General features: G+C 34.4%; 1 protein-coding gene across 12 annotated transcripts in view; it reads right to left on the bottom strand.

Moving 5' to 3' along the window:
* Slc25a21 (solute carrier family 25 member 21) overlaps positions 1-17,062 on the bottom strand; it is a 497,747-nt gene that overhangs the window by 342,759 nt on the left and 137,926 nt on the right. For 2 of the 12 annotated variants that reach the window (XM_078050200.1, XM_078050208.1), the window contains exon 1: positions 3,759-3,838. The exons of 9 other annotated variants lie outside the window; for them this stretch is intronic. In XM_078050200.1, coding sequence (XP_077906326.1) covers positions 3,759-3,801 — 43 coding nt within the window. In that variant the 5' untranslated portion in view covers positions 3,802-3,838. Of the gene's footprint in view, positions 1-3,758; positions 3,839-17,062 lie in introns of those variants that run through there. One more of the 12 variants, XM_078050205.1, reaches the window with a different exon arrangement.

The following is a 17,062-nucleotide window of genomic DNA, read 5'->3' as shown; positions in this document are numbered from 1 at the left end:
AACACTAAATTATCTTCTAAAACACAAATCCATAGACCTAATTCACCTCATTAATAAATATATGTAAGATCAGTCTACAACATGAGAGATGAAATAAGTATAATTATAATTAAAGTTGAATATACAAAAAGGCATATAAATATTTAGTATAAACTCATATACATTTATAAATTGAACTCTTTTGTTCCTCCAGAATCTGGAGTCTGGGATCCAACCTAAAGTCTAGCACATGCTAGGCAAGCATTCTACAGTAAGCAACATTTCTGGCCCTAAACTCTTTTTTTTTTTTCTTTTAATAATGTAGTTTTGGAAATACAGATAATTTTCCAAAAGAACCACTGCCCAAACTATGCTAACTAAATGGCAATGTAGTTAGTTTACAGAAACAGAAGCAGAATCATTCTCCCTAAATAACAGAAGAAAAAAATCAAGGTTTATAATTCACATATCAGTTTGCTATACTTTACAGTGAAAGGTTTTTTGATTTATAGAAAAACAAAAACATTTCAAGATAATAGCACATAAACAAAAGTCATTAAATTGAAGACTTGGAAAATCCATAAAACTTAGTATTTTCCAATCACCTGAAGGAAAAAAATCCTAGTAAATATGAAAAAGTCATTTTTTAGTTTAGACATGACCTGATTTGACCCCAAATTCCACTGGCGATTCTGTCACAAAGTAATCAGAAATATACAGTGTACTTGTTCAATTTGTTTGTACTATGTAAAATTGATTTTTTTCTTTAATACTAAAATTTAGTCCATCTGTTGAGAAAGCAAAAAATGTTCTAAATATATACAAAGAGTGGAAATGCTTCATTCCACTAGCTGTATCCTGTAGTATATGCATTTTCATCAGTATGTTTGTCTTGCAGACAAAATGAATATCAGATGGTGGTTTTGAAAAAGGGCAGATCTAACATGAGGTGATTAGTTTCAAAAACAGATTTTTATTCTTGATAAATTATTACCAAATACAATCATCTGTTGATTGAGGATATAAAACAGATTGGTCATACTACAACCCACAGGTTAAATGAAAAACGGAAATAATAAGTTTATTTAACATGGTCTTGCATTAGGTTCCCAGCAGTGCAAATCTAAGGCAAATAATTAGATTTCCAATTTAAAGATATACATTTGTTAAGCCAGACGTTTCCTGAGGTCATCTATTTCTCTTGTGGCTGGTCTCACTGCATTAGCAATATATTTAGGACCTTCTCATTCAGAACTTTATATTACTACACCTTGTACGTTACTCTGATCAGTCTGGTATTATAGTTCGATTCCGGGATAACAGAGGGCAAAAGGACTGATTGTGATGAATCCTGACTGCAAATCAGATCCCCAGACACTGTTACATAGATACTTAAAACAACAACAACAACTAATAATAATAATAATAATAATAATAATGCCTTAAGAAAAAAATTCCTGAGGGTAGGAGGGGGCAGAATTTACTAAGACACAACTGGAAAACCAAACAAATCAAAACATACAAAGTAAATGGGACAACAAATTAAGCATAACTTCTTAAATATTCACTCTTTTTTTCCCCCTCAGGGTGATCACTTAATTTTATGATGAAAGATAAAAAGACAACTACTTTGATCGATAGTATATCCTATTTTTAAGGTGCATACTCCCCTTCCCTCCTCTTCCCTCCTCCTCTATTTCTTCAGTAATTTACAGCTCTGCTATGTAATGTCTCTCCAGGGAGCAAAGAATCCCATTACAGATGATTCCTCTGTGCAGACTTCAGCCCTGTAAATCAACAGGCTGAGCTCTCTAACAGACTTTAAATCCCTGCTTGAGTTAGGCTGGGACAACTTGCAAATTGGCGAGGCCTGAAGCAAGTGGAGGGAAGAGTGTTTGGTACCAGAATAAGTTCCAGGATAAAAGCTTACAATACAATCTGTGTTTTTTGTTAACAATAACCACTGTGCCTTGATATAGAACAAAAAAGGTCCAGAAATAGCATTGATTGAAAAAAATATAGACAATAGAGATTTCTCTCCCAAAGAAAAGGATTCTAAAAAGTCCAGTGGAGTGTATCAGAATTATAAAGTGAGCTGGGCTAATGCCTCCTTGGAGATAAGATTGTATATGGACTAGAGCACTTTGAGAAGACAGTGATGTTGTATAACAAAGGTGTATATAGGGCAGGGGCGTTATTTCTAAAATAAACTTCTGGGAATTCAATGTCTCACAGGGAAATTTTTTTTTTCCTATAGCCTTCACATGACCTTATTTTTCACAAAAGGAAAATTTCCTTAGAAACCCACAGATGAGGTGGAAAATTTTGCGTGATTATTAATATTTTTTGTATGATGCAGCTCATATTTGAAATAATGATTAATAACAAGTAGGATACAAAAGATAAATTATATAAAACTTATTTGGTAATAAGTATATTTACATATTTTATGCCAACATTAATCACATTAGAAGATAGACTTTCATATTTCCATTATGAAGTATCCAACATAACATGTTTTTTAATATCCTTCACAAATATACAATACTATGAGGACTAGGGATATAGCTCAATGGTAGAACGCTTGCTTAGCATACTTGTTGCCCTGGGTTTGATCCTCAGTACCACAAACAAACAAACCAACCTTATGTGCAACCACTATTGAAACAGATCATCAGTGAGAAAAAAATAGGAACAAGGGAAAGCAACTCAATATCACAAATTAAGTGGTTTCTGAGGGTCAGTTTTATATAAAATCCAGGCACTTGGTTTTAATGGACTACCCTTTTATTTTATTATCTATATATGCAATCTCTTTCTTATCAACTTCTTAGCAAAGTTTGTCCCAATTGGTCCTAAACTAACATTTAATCTTCTCCCCTTTTCCCATTAAATTATCTTTACTTTTATACTTCTTTTGTCCATTTCTGTGGCTGGCACTCTAGTTCCTCCTTATACCTTATTCCACTTATGCTTAATTGTTAGCTAATCATATCCCTCCTTCCTTTATTATTTTTCTACATTTGTTTCTATTACCATCATCCTAGTCTGAGGTCTCATCACTTCAACCATAGATTTCAACTGTTTTTTGTTTGTTTGTTTGTTTGTTTTTTTAACAAAGGGGCACTTAACCACTGAGCTACAACTCCAGCCATTTTTATTTTGAGGCAGGGTCTCAGTAAATTGGTTAGGGCCTCACTACATTGCTGAAGCTGGCCTCACACTTGGCCTTAGGCTCCCTAATCAATGGAATTACAGGCATGCACCACCACACCCAGCTACAACCATTTCATTTTGTCTAACCATTTTGCTTTGAGTTTTTCCCAGCTCTTTAGCCTATGAATACATTTCTGATTAGTTCTTCTAAAATATTACTCTAAACATGAGTTAATGAAGTCTGGAATATGAAATACTTGCCTTTACTCAGTTCTGTGGTCTTAGGAAACTATTTTCAACCATGCTCAAATATTCTGAAAACTAACATTGATGTTTGTAAAGTAATGAGAGAATGAATGGATTGCGACAAATCACTTCTACATAATCTATGCTGGTAAACACTTGGGATTGCCAGTCCACATTTCCCTCTTAGTTTAAAAACAATAGTATATGATTATTAAACTGAATTTTTAAAAGACAACCTTATGGAACACTTGATCCAAGAATAATTATCAATTTAAGATAATTTCCTAGAGGGTCCAGGACCATTCCTTCTCCAGGCCACCATCCCAACCCTCAAATTTTGTCACTTTTGACTGTGATTACCAACAGGCTGAACATACCTCCAGAGCAGTTCTGCTCCTCTGGTGAAAGCTGTGGTGACATTTTATAACAATCTTTGCTACAACTGGTTTTCTGGAAATCTCACTGTCAAACTTTAACCTAAGTGTTCCAAAAGTTTTCCCTAGTGTACATTATTATGTAAGGGCTCCTCTATGCTGCCAGGAAATTTCAGACTGAACTTTTAAACGAAACAAAAAGCCTTAGGGCACAACTGGGCACCCATTTGCTGCTTTAAGAATGGTATGTTTGTTTTAAATTGGTGCTCCATTGCTAAAGTTCAAGAAGGACCTTTTAAAAAATCAGTGTTTAAAAGATCCAATTTCCTTATACTTTTGGTCAAGGGTTCATAGTTATTTCCTCTGTTAGAGCACCAACTTACTTTAGCAACAGCAAAGAAATTTAAACCAGGGAATCCTTTTCTCCATCTATGATTCATCAATCACCTTTCTTCCAAAATATCTTTGCAATTATATCCAAGAGCTTCCATTCCCTATTTACTCAACATGTAAAATTTCAAGTGTAAATAATGAAGGCTGAGTTCCAGAACTCCCTTCCAATACTCTTTTCTCCTGCTTCTACTTTCTTCAAATAGTACTTCCATGACTTCTGGTACATTTCTCTTGTTTGTGCTCTCACAGAATAGTCTGCTTACCACCACTCCACACTGCCTCGCCACCACTATAGCACTTACCAACACTGGATTACAGTAGTTGCATGAATTTGCTTTCTCCCTGCTGGTTCAGTCTGTGAGCTCCTGGGAGACAAGGGGCCATAATTTATTCATCTTTGAATTTCAAAATGCTGTACAATATTTAACATATACAAGGTGTTCCATAAATTGATTTGCTAAATTGAATTGGACTGACAAATTGCAATTCAAGCCATGTTAGCTATTAGCTAAGACCAGGCCTCCACAAATAGAGGACAGAAGTGAAATGAAATAATTATCCAGGTCACTGAGGACAAAATATGTGCTAATTTGGGCAAAGTGAGTAAGCAAAATTTTGCCTAACTGAACTAATCCATCATTTCCTTGCAATGCTTAGCTCTGTTAATGGAAATTCGACCTTTTGGGGACATCTTATTCTGTCTAGTGCTTTATGTTATTGACTGAGTCATCTGTTTCATATTGATGCTGAGCATACCCTATACCTCTATCGCTGAAAGAAAAAAATTGCATTATAATCTCTGCAATTGTTGCATTGGGAGTGCCTTTGGTTCTAAGCAGGGTCAGCTGAGGGCGATGTGTTGAAGGCTCTGTGAAATCCATGACTGGACCCTACTAATATAGTGAGTTGCTCATATCTTCATTATATACCAGAGTTAGTAGGTTGCACAACTAAATTCAACTTTTAGCACATAGTTTCTCCAAAAGAAGTCTGCATGATCCTCTAGATAAAAATCACAAGAGGTCTCTCAATACATTTACCTTTTGGGATGAAGATAAATCCTTACTGCATTTTAAGGACTATTAGAGAAACAAAATTGTTGCTTTTTAACACAGACCAACAACTTGAATTTTTATAGTATACATATTTGTGAACAACAAACAACTTTCCTTTTCTGGCTCATTTGTATTTGAATTAAGCATAAAAAGCAAAGGTGCTTAAATGTCAAAGTGGCAGTTTAAAAATGTAAATACTTTTAATGCCTTGCCACTCTGTGACTGAAATTAATTTCCTTATATACATGTATGTAGCTTAAGATATGGGAGCCAGGCGCGGTGGTGCATGCCTGAAATCCCAGCAGCTCAGGAGGCTGAGGCAGGAAGATCACAGTTCAAAGCCAGCCTCAGCAAAAGCAAGGCACTAAGCAACTCAGTGAAACACTGTCTCTAAATGAAAATACAAAATAGTCCTGGGGCTGTGGCTCAGTTGTCAAGTGCCTCTGAGTTCAATCCCTAGTACCCCCAAAAAAAGAAAAGAAAAGAAAGATATGGGGCAAAATGTTTTGTTTCATGAGAAAACACAATCTTTAAAAAACACTTTGCATTTGTTGTTTTTTTTTAATTTTTTATTTTTTTTATTGGTTGTTCACAACATTACAAAGCTCTTGACATATCATATTTCATACATTAGATTGAAGTGGGTTATGAACTCCCAATTTTACCCCAAATGCAGATTGCAGAATCACATCGGTTACACATCCACAATTTTACATAATGCCCAATTAGTAATTGTTGTATTCTGCTACCTTTCCTATCCCCTACTATCCCCCCTCCCCTCCCCTCCCATCTTCTCTCTCTACGCCATCTACTGTAATTCATTACTCTCCTTGTTTATTTTCCCATTCCCCTCACAACCTCTTATATGTAATTTTGTATAGCAATGAGGGTATCCCTTCATTTCCATGCAATTTCTCTTTTCTCTCCCTTTCCCTCCCATCTCATGACTCTGTTTAATGTTAGTCTTTTCTTCCTGCTCTTCCTCCTTGCTCTGTTTGCTCAGGATCACTAGCCAACACTTTGCATTTGTAAATTTAAATTTTTCAAGCAACTACTTAGTTGTAAATAATTGAAAAAAGTTATATTGGATATGTAAACTATATTAAAAATTAATTGTCACACATAAAGACTTTTACTGTTTCAAGGCTAAAAAGGAGGATTTTAAAACTGGTAATAAACATAATACTTAATAAAAATTTACAATCGGACACACTTACAGCTGCACTATATTGGTTAGAACAGAGAAGTAGGAAAGAGCCTGGAAATCAGAAAAATCTTAGTCTGAGTCTCAGTTTCACCAGTCATGAACTATGTGATATTGGGCAAGTCACTGAACCTTCTGATCTCTCTCTGCTCATTTTCAAAACAGAATTAAAAGCTCTCCCTTATTTAATTCCTGGGATTTTCTTAAGAAGTTCATGAGGTAACATAAAGTACTTTTGAGACAATAGCTTACTACACAATGTAAAAATATCATCATTACTATCTTGGCCCATGATGATAGTAATAGTTTTATGTTTGCCAACAAAGGCATCACTTAATGCTCTGCTGTTAGTAAACATGATTATCATAGTGCCAAATTCATTTTTGTTCTGATTTAGCCACCTACAAGGCTGAAATGTTCATTATGACAACATCAAGTAAACTTATATTAGTTCAAAATGAAGATATAAAGAAACCCATATACTACACAGCTATGCCAGGAAAGACTATATAGTTCACATTCCTTAAAATTAAAGAGTCAGACTTCCTTCTCACTCTTGTTGGACAAACTTGCTACCAAACCTCAATCATATTTATTAAATTGATTGTGAAATGGGTCAACCAGACAGAAATTTTTCAGCCATAGACCCCATGAATCTGCTTGCTGCAGATGCAAGTTTAGCAGCTCCTATCATGCTTCTTTTCAAAAATAAAAAAGAAAATGGGGGTGAGGTGGGAATGGGGTAAAACAAAGACTAGTACACAATTTCAAATTGGTGTGGATAAAATGTGGTAAATACCAGAACTTCTAGCAAAGGGGAAAAACAAAAAACAAAAAAATCTTGCACCAAGCATGTAACTATTGATACTTTGGTCAGGAGGTAACCTAGACATTACCCACTAAATCTACTATGTTTTAGGAACGCACCTAGAGGATACTAGCTTTCTTCCTTAAGACAAACTTCCTAAATAAAGAAGCTACTTTCAATTAGCTTTTTCTTCTCAGGAGTGCTACATACAAGATGCAGTTTTAGTTTCAAGCCATAGCCCTTAGTGAAGATTCTGTTGTACCCATAGGAAATAATTTGCTTTTCTACATATTATTAATTATTTACTTTCTGTATGACTTTCTCCAACACTATTATGAGTTGGCTAGAAAAAGGTAGAGTCATCATTCTAGTTCCCTGGGCTTGTAAAATTATTATTCTTCAATAAAGGCATTTATAAAGAACCTTAGGTAAGCTGGAACAACAACCGCAAGTCCTTCAAATTATTTTATTCTTTAAAAATCGGTGTCAAAAGGAGTGTCTCATCCCCCACAACTTTAAATTCTATCTACTTTGCATTTGAAGAAATAATAAAATTAGTATATTCCCCAACCCAAACCAGTGTCCAAGGTAAAACTCCTTTGTGAGATATTGTGGTGTCATGTGAAGGGATAAAAAATGTCTCTAACTCAAATTTAAGTTTGGGAAACACTGAACTAAACTAGGTTAAACATATTTCCTCTTCTGCTGGGTTTTTCCAAAGTTGTAATGTATGCTATCATGTATATGACACTCAGAAATTGCTTACAAATTTTATTTGATCATGAAACTTTTCTTCTGAGAACTCTGGAAAAATTTGGAAGAAATGCGGTTAAGAAATGCTCGTCAATGATATGACAAAAATATGTCAGATTTGTTATGACTTTCTAACACAGTTGTGCATTGTTTAATGGCTAGTATAAGTTCTGAGAAATACATCACTAGCTGATTTCATCATTGTTTGAACATCATGGAATCTTCTTGGACAAATAAACACAGATACATCAGTAGGCAATGTAATCTTATGAACCACTGTTAGATATGTGGCCCTACACAGCTTGTGACTATAGTTGTCCTTATGTGGTTTATTCCACTTATGATAATCTATGTGGCCACAGAAAACCTATTGCCTTTCCAGGTTTTATTTATTTAAGGAGTACCTAAAGATTGCTTTGAGGAAAGAAAAAAACATATTTAATCACTGCCAATGATTCCATAGATTTTTTTTTCCCAGTGACAGCAAACTTCGAAAATGGTTTAATCTATCTTTTCCACAAGGTCACATTATATTCACCTTATTTTTATCAAGGGGAACAGGAACAATTATGGAATTACAAGACCATGTAATGAAACACAAAATATTAGTTCATCACCATTCCTATCTGTTCTAGGGGGACTGGATTCACAATTTAAATGAGGTACACACTGTAGCATGTAAGATACATTTTAAAAGTAATGTCTTAATATCTAATACATCTGTATCTAGCTTCCAGTAATTTATATTTAAATTCTGTTTTCTATCTCTGTGTCTCTGATATTCATTTCCCCAGTTTCCAAGATGATTGAGAAATGACACAGCTCATGACAACTGCTAAGATGATTATTTCTATTTCTATAGGAACTCAAATCAGATATCAACATCAAAAGATTATTCTAATCAGAATACTAATGGTAAATTTTGATTTTTTTAACTTTCTTTTTCTTTTCTTTTTATTAAGGCAGTGGGAAGGATCCAGATGTTATCTCTTTGTGGGAAGCTCCTCTTTTCTGAGCTGAAAGAGAGCCTCCCACAATACTACAGTAGCTGGGGAGTGTGCTCAGCGGCTGTGGCAGCTCAACCATGCAATTTTATAGCAGGCAGCAAACAAGGCAGAGAATTCAGGGTTAAAAACTCAAGTGAAGTTTTGTCTTCTACAGTAATGAAAGCTGACTAAAAGAGTAAATCAAATGGATCTCCTAACAAAATGAAAACAGCTGTTTGGCCTGGCTTGGTCTCTGATTTAGGTTAAGTAATTATTGCTCTAGTGTGGTTCAAGGTTGTTCTGTATTAGTGAAATAAGATATCACATGAAAATCATCCAACTTTTTAATTTACTGTAGCATCAGAAATTCCACTGTATAAAAAATTCCAGAAACGTAATCTTCTAAAAACTTTACCTATAAACCTTTACAAATACCAATTGATTAAATGTTCCAAGACATAATTACACAATACCTAATTTCATTACAGTAATAACCCTTAGTATCTATGTTAAGAAACTATTTTAATAATTTAACTTTAAAACACAAAGTTTTTCAAGTTTTACTGAAGTGATATATTCCAGTTCTCAAATAACTGTTAAGCTTTTTTTTTTGCATATAGACATTTTTATGAAGAGCAACCAACAAGTACTACTTCTTGAGCCCCCAAAGAAGCCTATTTTAGTAGTGCAAAACTTTTTTTAAAAAAACTAAACCTTGGTTTACCAGTAGTGATTAAGAAGGAAAACAATTACAATGATAGAAACAAATCAAAAGAATATTTTTGAGAGATTTCTGTGTTTAATACTTTTTAGAGTAAGTGACTTAGTTACTTCAGATTCCTTTTCTTATTTGTGAATGCCTGCTTTCCATTTCCCTATCATCATTGTTTGTGCCATTTATCCCTTAGTAAAGCACTATATTTCTGCATTAGCTTGCCTAGGATAAAAAAAAAGATAAAATCAACAGTGGGTTGGTGATAGGTTTTTAAAAAAATGATACTCCAGTAATTATTTTTAAATTATATAAACAATCTAAAATGTTGTCTGATTCCTGAAGAAAACAAAGACTAAAAGTCTTAGTCACTTTTTCTGGTTATTAATTTTTAAGTCACCTCCATTCCATTACTAAATGGATACTTAAATATATCAGTAATAACAACACTAAAATATGTCCTACATGAATAAGAATTTAAATTGTAGGACTATATTTCTTCAATAGCAACATCTTTAGCGTATTTTAATTCACTTGGTTGCATTCAACTTAGTTGGTAATGAGAGGGAAAGAAAGAAGGGGGAGCAAGAGAGAGATATTATATCAGAAAATCAATATTTTGAGGAAAATTACTTGGGTGGTTTAAAGCACAGGGAACAGTCTCAGATGTTCTTCTTATAATTATTATTGCTGGACACAAAACATGAAATTTTTACCTTTCCAGTGGCTTATAGTTTTGCAGCTTTCCTAAGTCTAAATTGTGTTTCTCACTAGTCCTTGCCAATTTTTCTAACTAGTGCTTACCAGCACAACAGGAAAACAGAAACAATAGAGTTATATGTTTTATTTCTCCAAAATGTTGATGCATTATGATCTTTCTCTGGAGTCAACATTTTTTAAATAAGAGAATGTCATATTTGGGCTTTCCATTCAGAACTTGTCCTGCAGAACTAGATCAACAGTGTACAGTTTACTTAAGGATTAGAGAAGAATTCAGTAAGAAGCAATACATATTGGAACATTTAGTTTTTCCTTTCAAACAGCTAACATAAAGTCTAATAAGTGAGGTCTTCAAAAATTATAGGGTATATGAAGCCATTCTATATTTTGAGATGTCTCTAATTTAAGGTGCTTAACAGAAGAATGGTTCTACCACTTTGCAGTTAGTGTTTTCCTTTCAAGAAACACAAAGCCCAAAGTTGTTGCTCCTTAAATCTTTGTAAATAGACAAATGTCATTAACTCACACTTATAAAAAGGGCTGAGCATAGTTGGAGCCACTTTAACAGTGCTTCTTTAATTGCTAAGCCAAAGGATAAGGTCAAATTCTACTGTTCTCTGTAGAATGTTTCCACCAGTAGTGTCAGAGAAGTAATTACAGATAGATTCCTTATGCTGAAAGCAAAACTTGCCTCTCTGAAAACTGTTTACCTTACTGTTATATTTCTTGAGTCCCTGATTGCTCTCTAGCTCTCGGTTCCTCCTGATAATTCCTCCACCTAAGGATTCACCCCTGAATAATCTTAGTTGCAATATCTTCATGAATTTCATCTTGGGAATTTCTGGATCCACACTGTAAACTTTCTATTTTTTCTGAATTTAGTCTCCTAATATATAATGTAACCTATTATTTTCCTTCCCTCTTCTTGACAGAATTCCAGAGATAAAAAAATAAAATTAAACTAGTAGAATCTAAGAATCAATAACTTTTTTTTTTTTTCTTTTTTGGTTCAGGAGATTGTTGCTGTCCTTGTGCTCAGCTTCAGAAAGGGCACACTTGGAGAAAGAGAAAACCTACACCCTGGTGACTGTTATGAAAAGGGCCTTCTTTCTTATCATCAGTGTACACTCATTAGTAATTGCTACTATAACCACTGAAACCACAGTTTGAACATCAGGTTGAACATAGGTCAAGGTCATAGATTTTCTGAGACTGGTCAAGGTTCTCTAAATTCTAGCAGTTCATTTGGCACTAGGTGAAAATTGACCCACAGTTTAGCATGGAGGACATTGGGAATCCCTTCCAATTTGTTTTTGAAGAATTTATTAAAACAAGGAGTACAATCCAACTCAAAGGGCACTTTTCTACTCCTTTGTTTCCTCTATGATTTGCTTTATTCCTAAGAATGAACGGAAAGTGGAAATTTCCAAAGATTGGCATTCTATAAGCCTCTCCATTGCCTTCTTCCCATTTTTCTCAAAACTATAACAAGAGCCACTTTCCAACAACCAGAGTTTTTAAGGCAACAAACTCTCTGCACACATTTATTAAAGAATGGCATGACACTTAATTTAGAGGCAAGGAGACAAGATGAAATCAGATAGATGGAATACACATACTATCCTGAAGAATATTTGTCCTTGAAGGATGAACAGTGTTTATTACAATCACACTGTTTAAACCATGCAGTCAACCATTTCAAAAGCATATTTTACAAGCACTTTTCTTTTCCTCTTATTCCTCTTTAAAAAAAAAAAAAACTTTCTTTGGCTCTAAGTAATCAAGTAACTCCTTAGTTCAAATTATTTTTTAAATAATATTTTATGTTAGATTTTTAAAATTCAGAATATAAAATATCATATCAACTTCTATCAAACCAATTTATGGATTATTTTATATCACATGTACTGGTATATTTTGGATCTGGAATGTCCTCCAAATGCTCATGAATTAAATGCTTGGTTGCCAGCCAGTGGCACTGTTGGGAGGTGATGAAATCATTAGAAGATGGGATACATCATAGAAAAAAAGTTGTTAGAGACAAGTCCTTGAAGGGGATATTGGAACCTTGGGCTCTTTCTTTTTGCTTCCAGCTCCTCATGCAGTGGGTTGCTCTGCTCCATTATATACTCTCTGCCATAATGTACCGCTTTGTCACAGGCCCAAATCACTGGGGCCAACTGACCATAGACTGAAGCCTCTGAAACCCTGAGCCAAAACAAATCTTTTCTCTTTATAAGTTTTTATAAGTTCATTTTATCAGTATTTTGTCACAGTAACAGAAACCTGACTAACATGGATACTTTTCACTTGCCGATAGAAGGAATGTTAAACACTGTCTCATCTTTTACATACTGTAAATAGTGGCAGCCATATCAAAGCTTTTCTAAAGTAATTTCAGTCATGAATGTAATCTACTGAATCTTCTGTAATAAAATGTTCACTACTACTCCCAAATCATATAATTCTTGAATTAGGAAAGAACTTACCAATTATCCTTCCCATTTTGTACATTTATATGAGAATATTAGGCCCTGAAAGATGAAGGGATTTACCCAGGGTCACACAACTGGTTGGGAGATGAGCCCAGACTGGCTCTCCAGACAAGAGTGGTAACATAATCACATTTTTTTTTAGAGAGAGAGAGAGAGAGAGAGAGAGAGAGAGAGACAGGGAATTTTTTTTTTAATATTTATTTTTCAGTTTTTGGTGGACATAACATCTTTATTTTATTTTTATGTGGTGCCAGGCAAGCGCATTACCACTTGAGCCACATCCCCAGCCCACATAATCACATTTTAAGAGAGATTTTTCCTCACATGATATCAAGAAGAAATAAAGATGTGCTCCTTAAAGAATTCTTAGTTACTAAAATGAACTATTTCAGTCCTCTTAAGCCCTTCCTCAGCAGGACCAAGTTCAGTCATAAGTGTTTGCTCATTCCCATTCAACATTCCTATTACTATTATTACAGGTCATTACACAACAACTCTCCATTTCCCCCAACCTCAGCCTCTGGAAATCACCATTCAACTTTCTGTTCCTATGAATTTTACTAATTTAGACACCTCATATAAGTGGAATCATACAGTATTTATCTTTTTGTGGCTGGCTTATTTCCCTTAGCCTACTTTCCTCAAGGTTAACCCATGTTTATAGCACATTTGAGGTTTTTATTCCTTTTTAAGGCTGAATAACATTCCATGGTATGTATGTATACATCACCTTTTTTTAAAAAAAAATATTCACCTATTGCTGGATATTTGAGTTATTACCCATTGTTTTTCCCATATAGTTATCTGCATTTTGTATTTGAAGAAATTAAAGTACCAAAGAAAAACTGTCAAAATCACAAATACTATTTTAATGTGACAAGGTACTTAAAGCATTGTAAGTTCCTGTAAAAGTGATTAGGCCATAATTTAAAATAAATCTATTCATTATTTTAAAATAGTCAAGAAAAAAAAGAAAAGAAAGAAAGAGATTGGGAATAGATAAGACAAGATTAGCAAAACTATTCTGATAATTATAATTTAGTTATTATTGTTACAAAATTATAACTGGCAATTGATACACTGTACTATTCAGTAAATCCAAATCAATCTATGCATTGTCTTTTGAGAGATCTTAAATAGTTCCCTGGTCCCAATCTGTACCAATAGATCATTCTAATCAATACAAAACAGATAAAGAAGAATGTGAAGTCTTCTGGCTTTTTAAAATTGTTATTAAAAAGAAATCACATGAAGTTCATCAACTCAACCATTAAATAACAATTCTCCAATTCCCCCACTCTGAGCCTCTAGCAATCACCATTCTACTTTGTTTCTATGAATTCCACTACTTAGGTACCCCATATAAGTGGAAACATATAGTGTTTGTCTTTTTGTGACTGGCTTTATTCACTTAGTATATTGTCCTCAAGGTTTAACTGTGTTGTTATTTACAATAGGATTTTCTTCCTTTTTTAAGATTGACTAGCATTCCATTGTATGATATATCACATTTTAAAAAATTTTTAGTTATACATGACAGTAGAATTTATTTTGGCACAATATAGATATATAAAGTATAACATAATCTATTAGGCTCCCACTTTTATGGTTGTACATGATGTGGAGTTACCCTGTTGTGAATATACCACATTTTCAAAAATCCATTTATCTACTGATGAACATTTGAGTTATTTCCACTTAAATGTCTTCATCTAAGATTATATTTTCAAAGGAAAATGAACTATAATATTCTCTGAAAAAAATTCAACTAAGTAGTTGGGTACAGTGGCACAAACCTGTAATTCCAGTGACTCAATAGGCTGAGACAAGAGGATCATAAGCTCAAGACCAGCCTCAGCAACTTAGTGAGGCCCTATGCAACTTGGCGAGGCCCTTTTTAAAAATAAAAAAATAAAAGAGCTGGGGTGACGTACCCCTAGATTCAATTCCAAACAGCAAAAAAATAAATTAAATTAAATTGAAAGAATAAAAGAAAAATTCAACTAAGTATCAAGGAGAAAGAATGTATGTAAAATAACTGGAACAAAGTCTATCCACCAGCTCTTTCCAATATGATATGTAACACTCCAGTGTTTACATCAAATTGTGCACACCTAATGAAATTGGACAATGGGTTTATATGAAATTAAATTTATAATTTTCGACTTTTGTTTTCCACACACACACACACCATTTTGATACTTTCTTGGCAGAAATAGTCAGAGGATACTGAAGAAAATTAGTATATTTTAATTCCTTAGTCTAGAGATATGCTGTAAAAAAAAAAGTGGTCTGAGAAGGTACTTTGAATTGGTGAGGATTGGGAAAGTGCCAAATTTTTCAGATTAAAAAATATTTGACTAATAAAAATTGCACTTAAATCCCAAATGTATAAAAGGAACTAGTGCTACAGGTATTTTATGATTTATCTTGGTGACAGATTTGATTTCCAAGAAGCTGAGTGCTATGTTCCATTTAGCAACTTAGAAAATGTCTCCAAATGGCACTGTGATATCCTGAGGTGGGAGGTGATAATTATTTTACTGTTTAAGATAATGAACCTACTCCAGAGGATGAAACTCTTCAGATGATTGTAGTCCATCTGTCTGATTCAACAAGAGATAAAATCCATCCAAAATCACTTGCATTTCTAGGGCACTGAGATTCCAACTCCATCTTACCTGGAGTCACTTCTGCATTTCATATTTTGCTTTTTATTCACTTTCTCAGTTCCTACTCCCACTACAAGGGACCACTGATCCTTTGGGCTCATTAAATTTCTGGCTTAAATTATATGGGGTGATTAATGGTGGTGAGCCTGGTACATGTTGAGGTCAGTGTGCTGAGCATCCTGTGTGTCATCAACAAATACACCCGTGTGCATCCCCTGGCTCACTTTTCTCCTCCAGAGCCATAATTTATTCATCCCAGAGTACACTCAACCATCTGCTGTTTATTTTGTTTTCTTTAAGCATTATTTCCCTTAGTTTGCTAAGCCAGGGCACAGGTGAAGAGAGGTAAGAAGCAAAGGAAAGTTGCTGTTGTTGGACATGGAGGGGTGAGTTGAGTTCCCCATGAGGAAGAGCATTCAGCTTACAGAAAGGGCCTAACTGTATTGTTGAATACTTAAATCCCTGCCTAATAGGAGCATTTGGGCCAGGCCCAATCATAACTAGCTAAGGCTAGCCCCCTGGGGTGAGGAGTGTAAAGCTAGGGAATTTTAAGCATCCTTAATAGTAGCCCTGTAATAAACTGATGCTCTGAATCTTTGCTAGAGTCTGCACAAGACTAGGCTATAAATTTTACATTTGGCTAAGTGACTCATAAAGAAACACCCACCTGATTTCAGACATGCATTTTTGGCAGTCATGCACTGGCTAAATTAGCTATGGTTTTATTTTTAGCTGCTTTATTTCTCTGCCTAAAATACAATGATTCTATCTGTATAACACAGTTTTACAACTATGTATGTCCTTAACTACTAGTTTGTCTTTTGGACTAGAAATCATTGGAGTGTGCTTCTTTTGCCAATACCCAAAATATTGGAATACATTTTATTTTTATTTTTATTGTTTAAAACTTTTCATGAATGTTCATAATAGTTTATTGAAATGTATTTGAGCTTATTTGTACTCTAACAATCTCTGTTATTACAGAGTGATAAAAATATAAAACCACTTTTTCTACAGGAAAAGTTGAAGTGTCTCTTGTCTGGGGAGATCCTGTGTTGATTTGAGGAACTTAGGTCAAGCTGGTATTTGACCTTTGGCAGGAGGCTGCCCTGGGTCTCATATTCTCAACAAACTGGGCCCAAGACAATAATGTGCTTTATAGCCCAGAGCCTGATCAGTGTGTTTCTCCAAGGAAGACCTCAAGCTGAAAAGCCAACATGCCTGACAACCACCGTCAAGGTACCAAGGGCATAAGCACTAGACATTGGAAAACAAATGGAAAAGCACACACGGCTACATCTGGAATCCTAATGGGCCGCCAATGGTTCCCAGCTAAAGGAAGAATTACCCATGTTATTTTATCATCCCTTGCGCTAACTTTGCTGTTTATGTACAGCAATAAATGATTTTTTAAAAACATATTTGGGTCATTATGTCATATACCACCAGCAAGTAAGGTTGTTTTATTGTGCTTGGAGTCAAAATACACTGCCATACCCAGATGTACGG

The sequence above is a fragment of the Ictidomys tridecemlineatus genome, chromosome 5, assembly GCF_052094955.1.
Source record: "Ictidomys tridecemlineatus isolate mIctTri1 chromosome 5, mIctTri1.hap1, whole genome shotgun sequence".
Classification (NCBI taxonomy): Eukaryota; Metazoa; Chordata; class Mammalia; order Rodentia; family Sciuridae; genus Ictidomys; species Ictidomys tridecemlineatus.
This window is presented reverse-complemented; position numbering and strand designations above follow the sequence as displayed.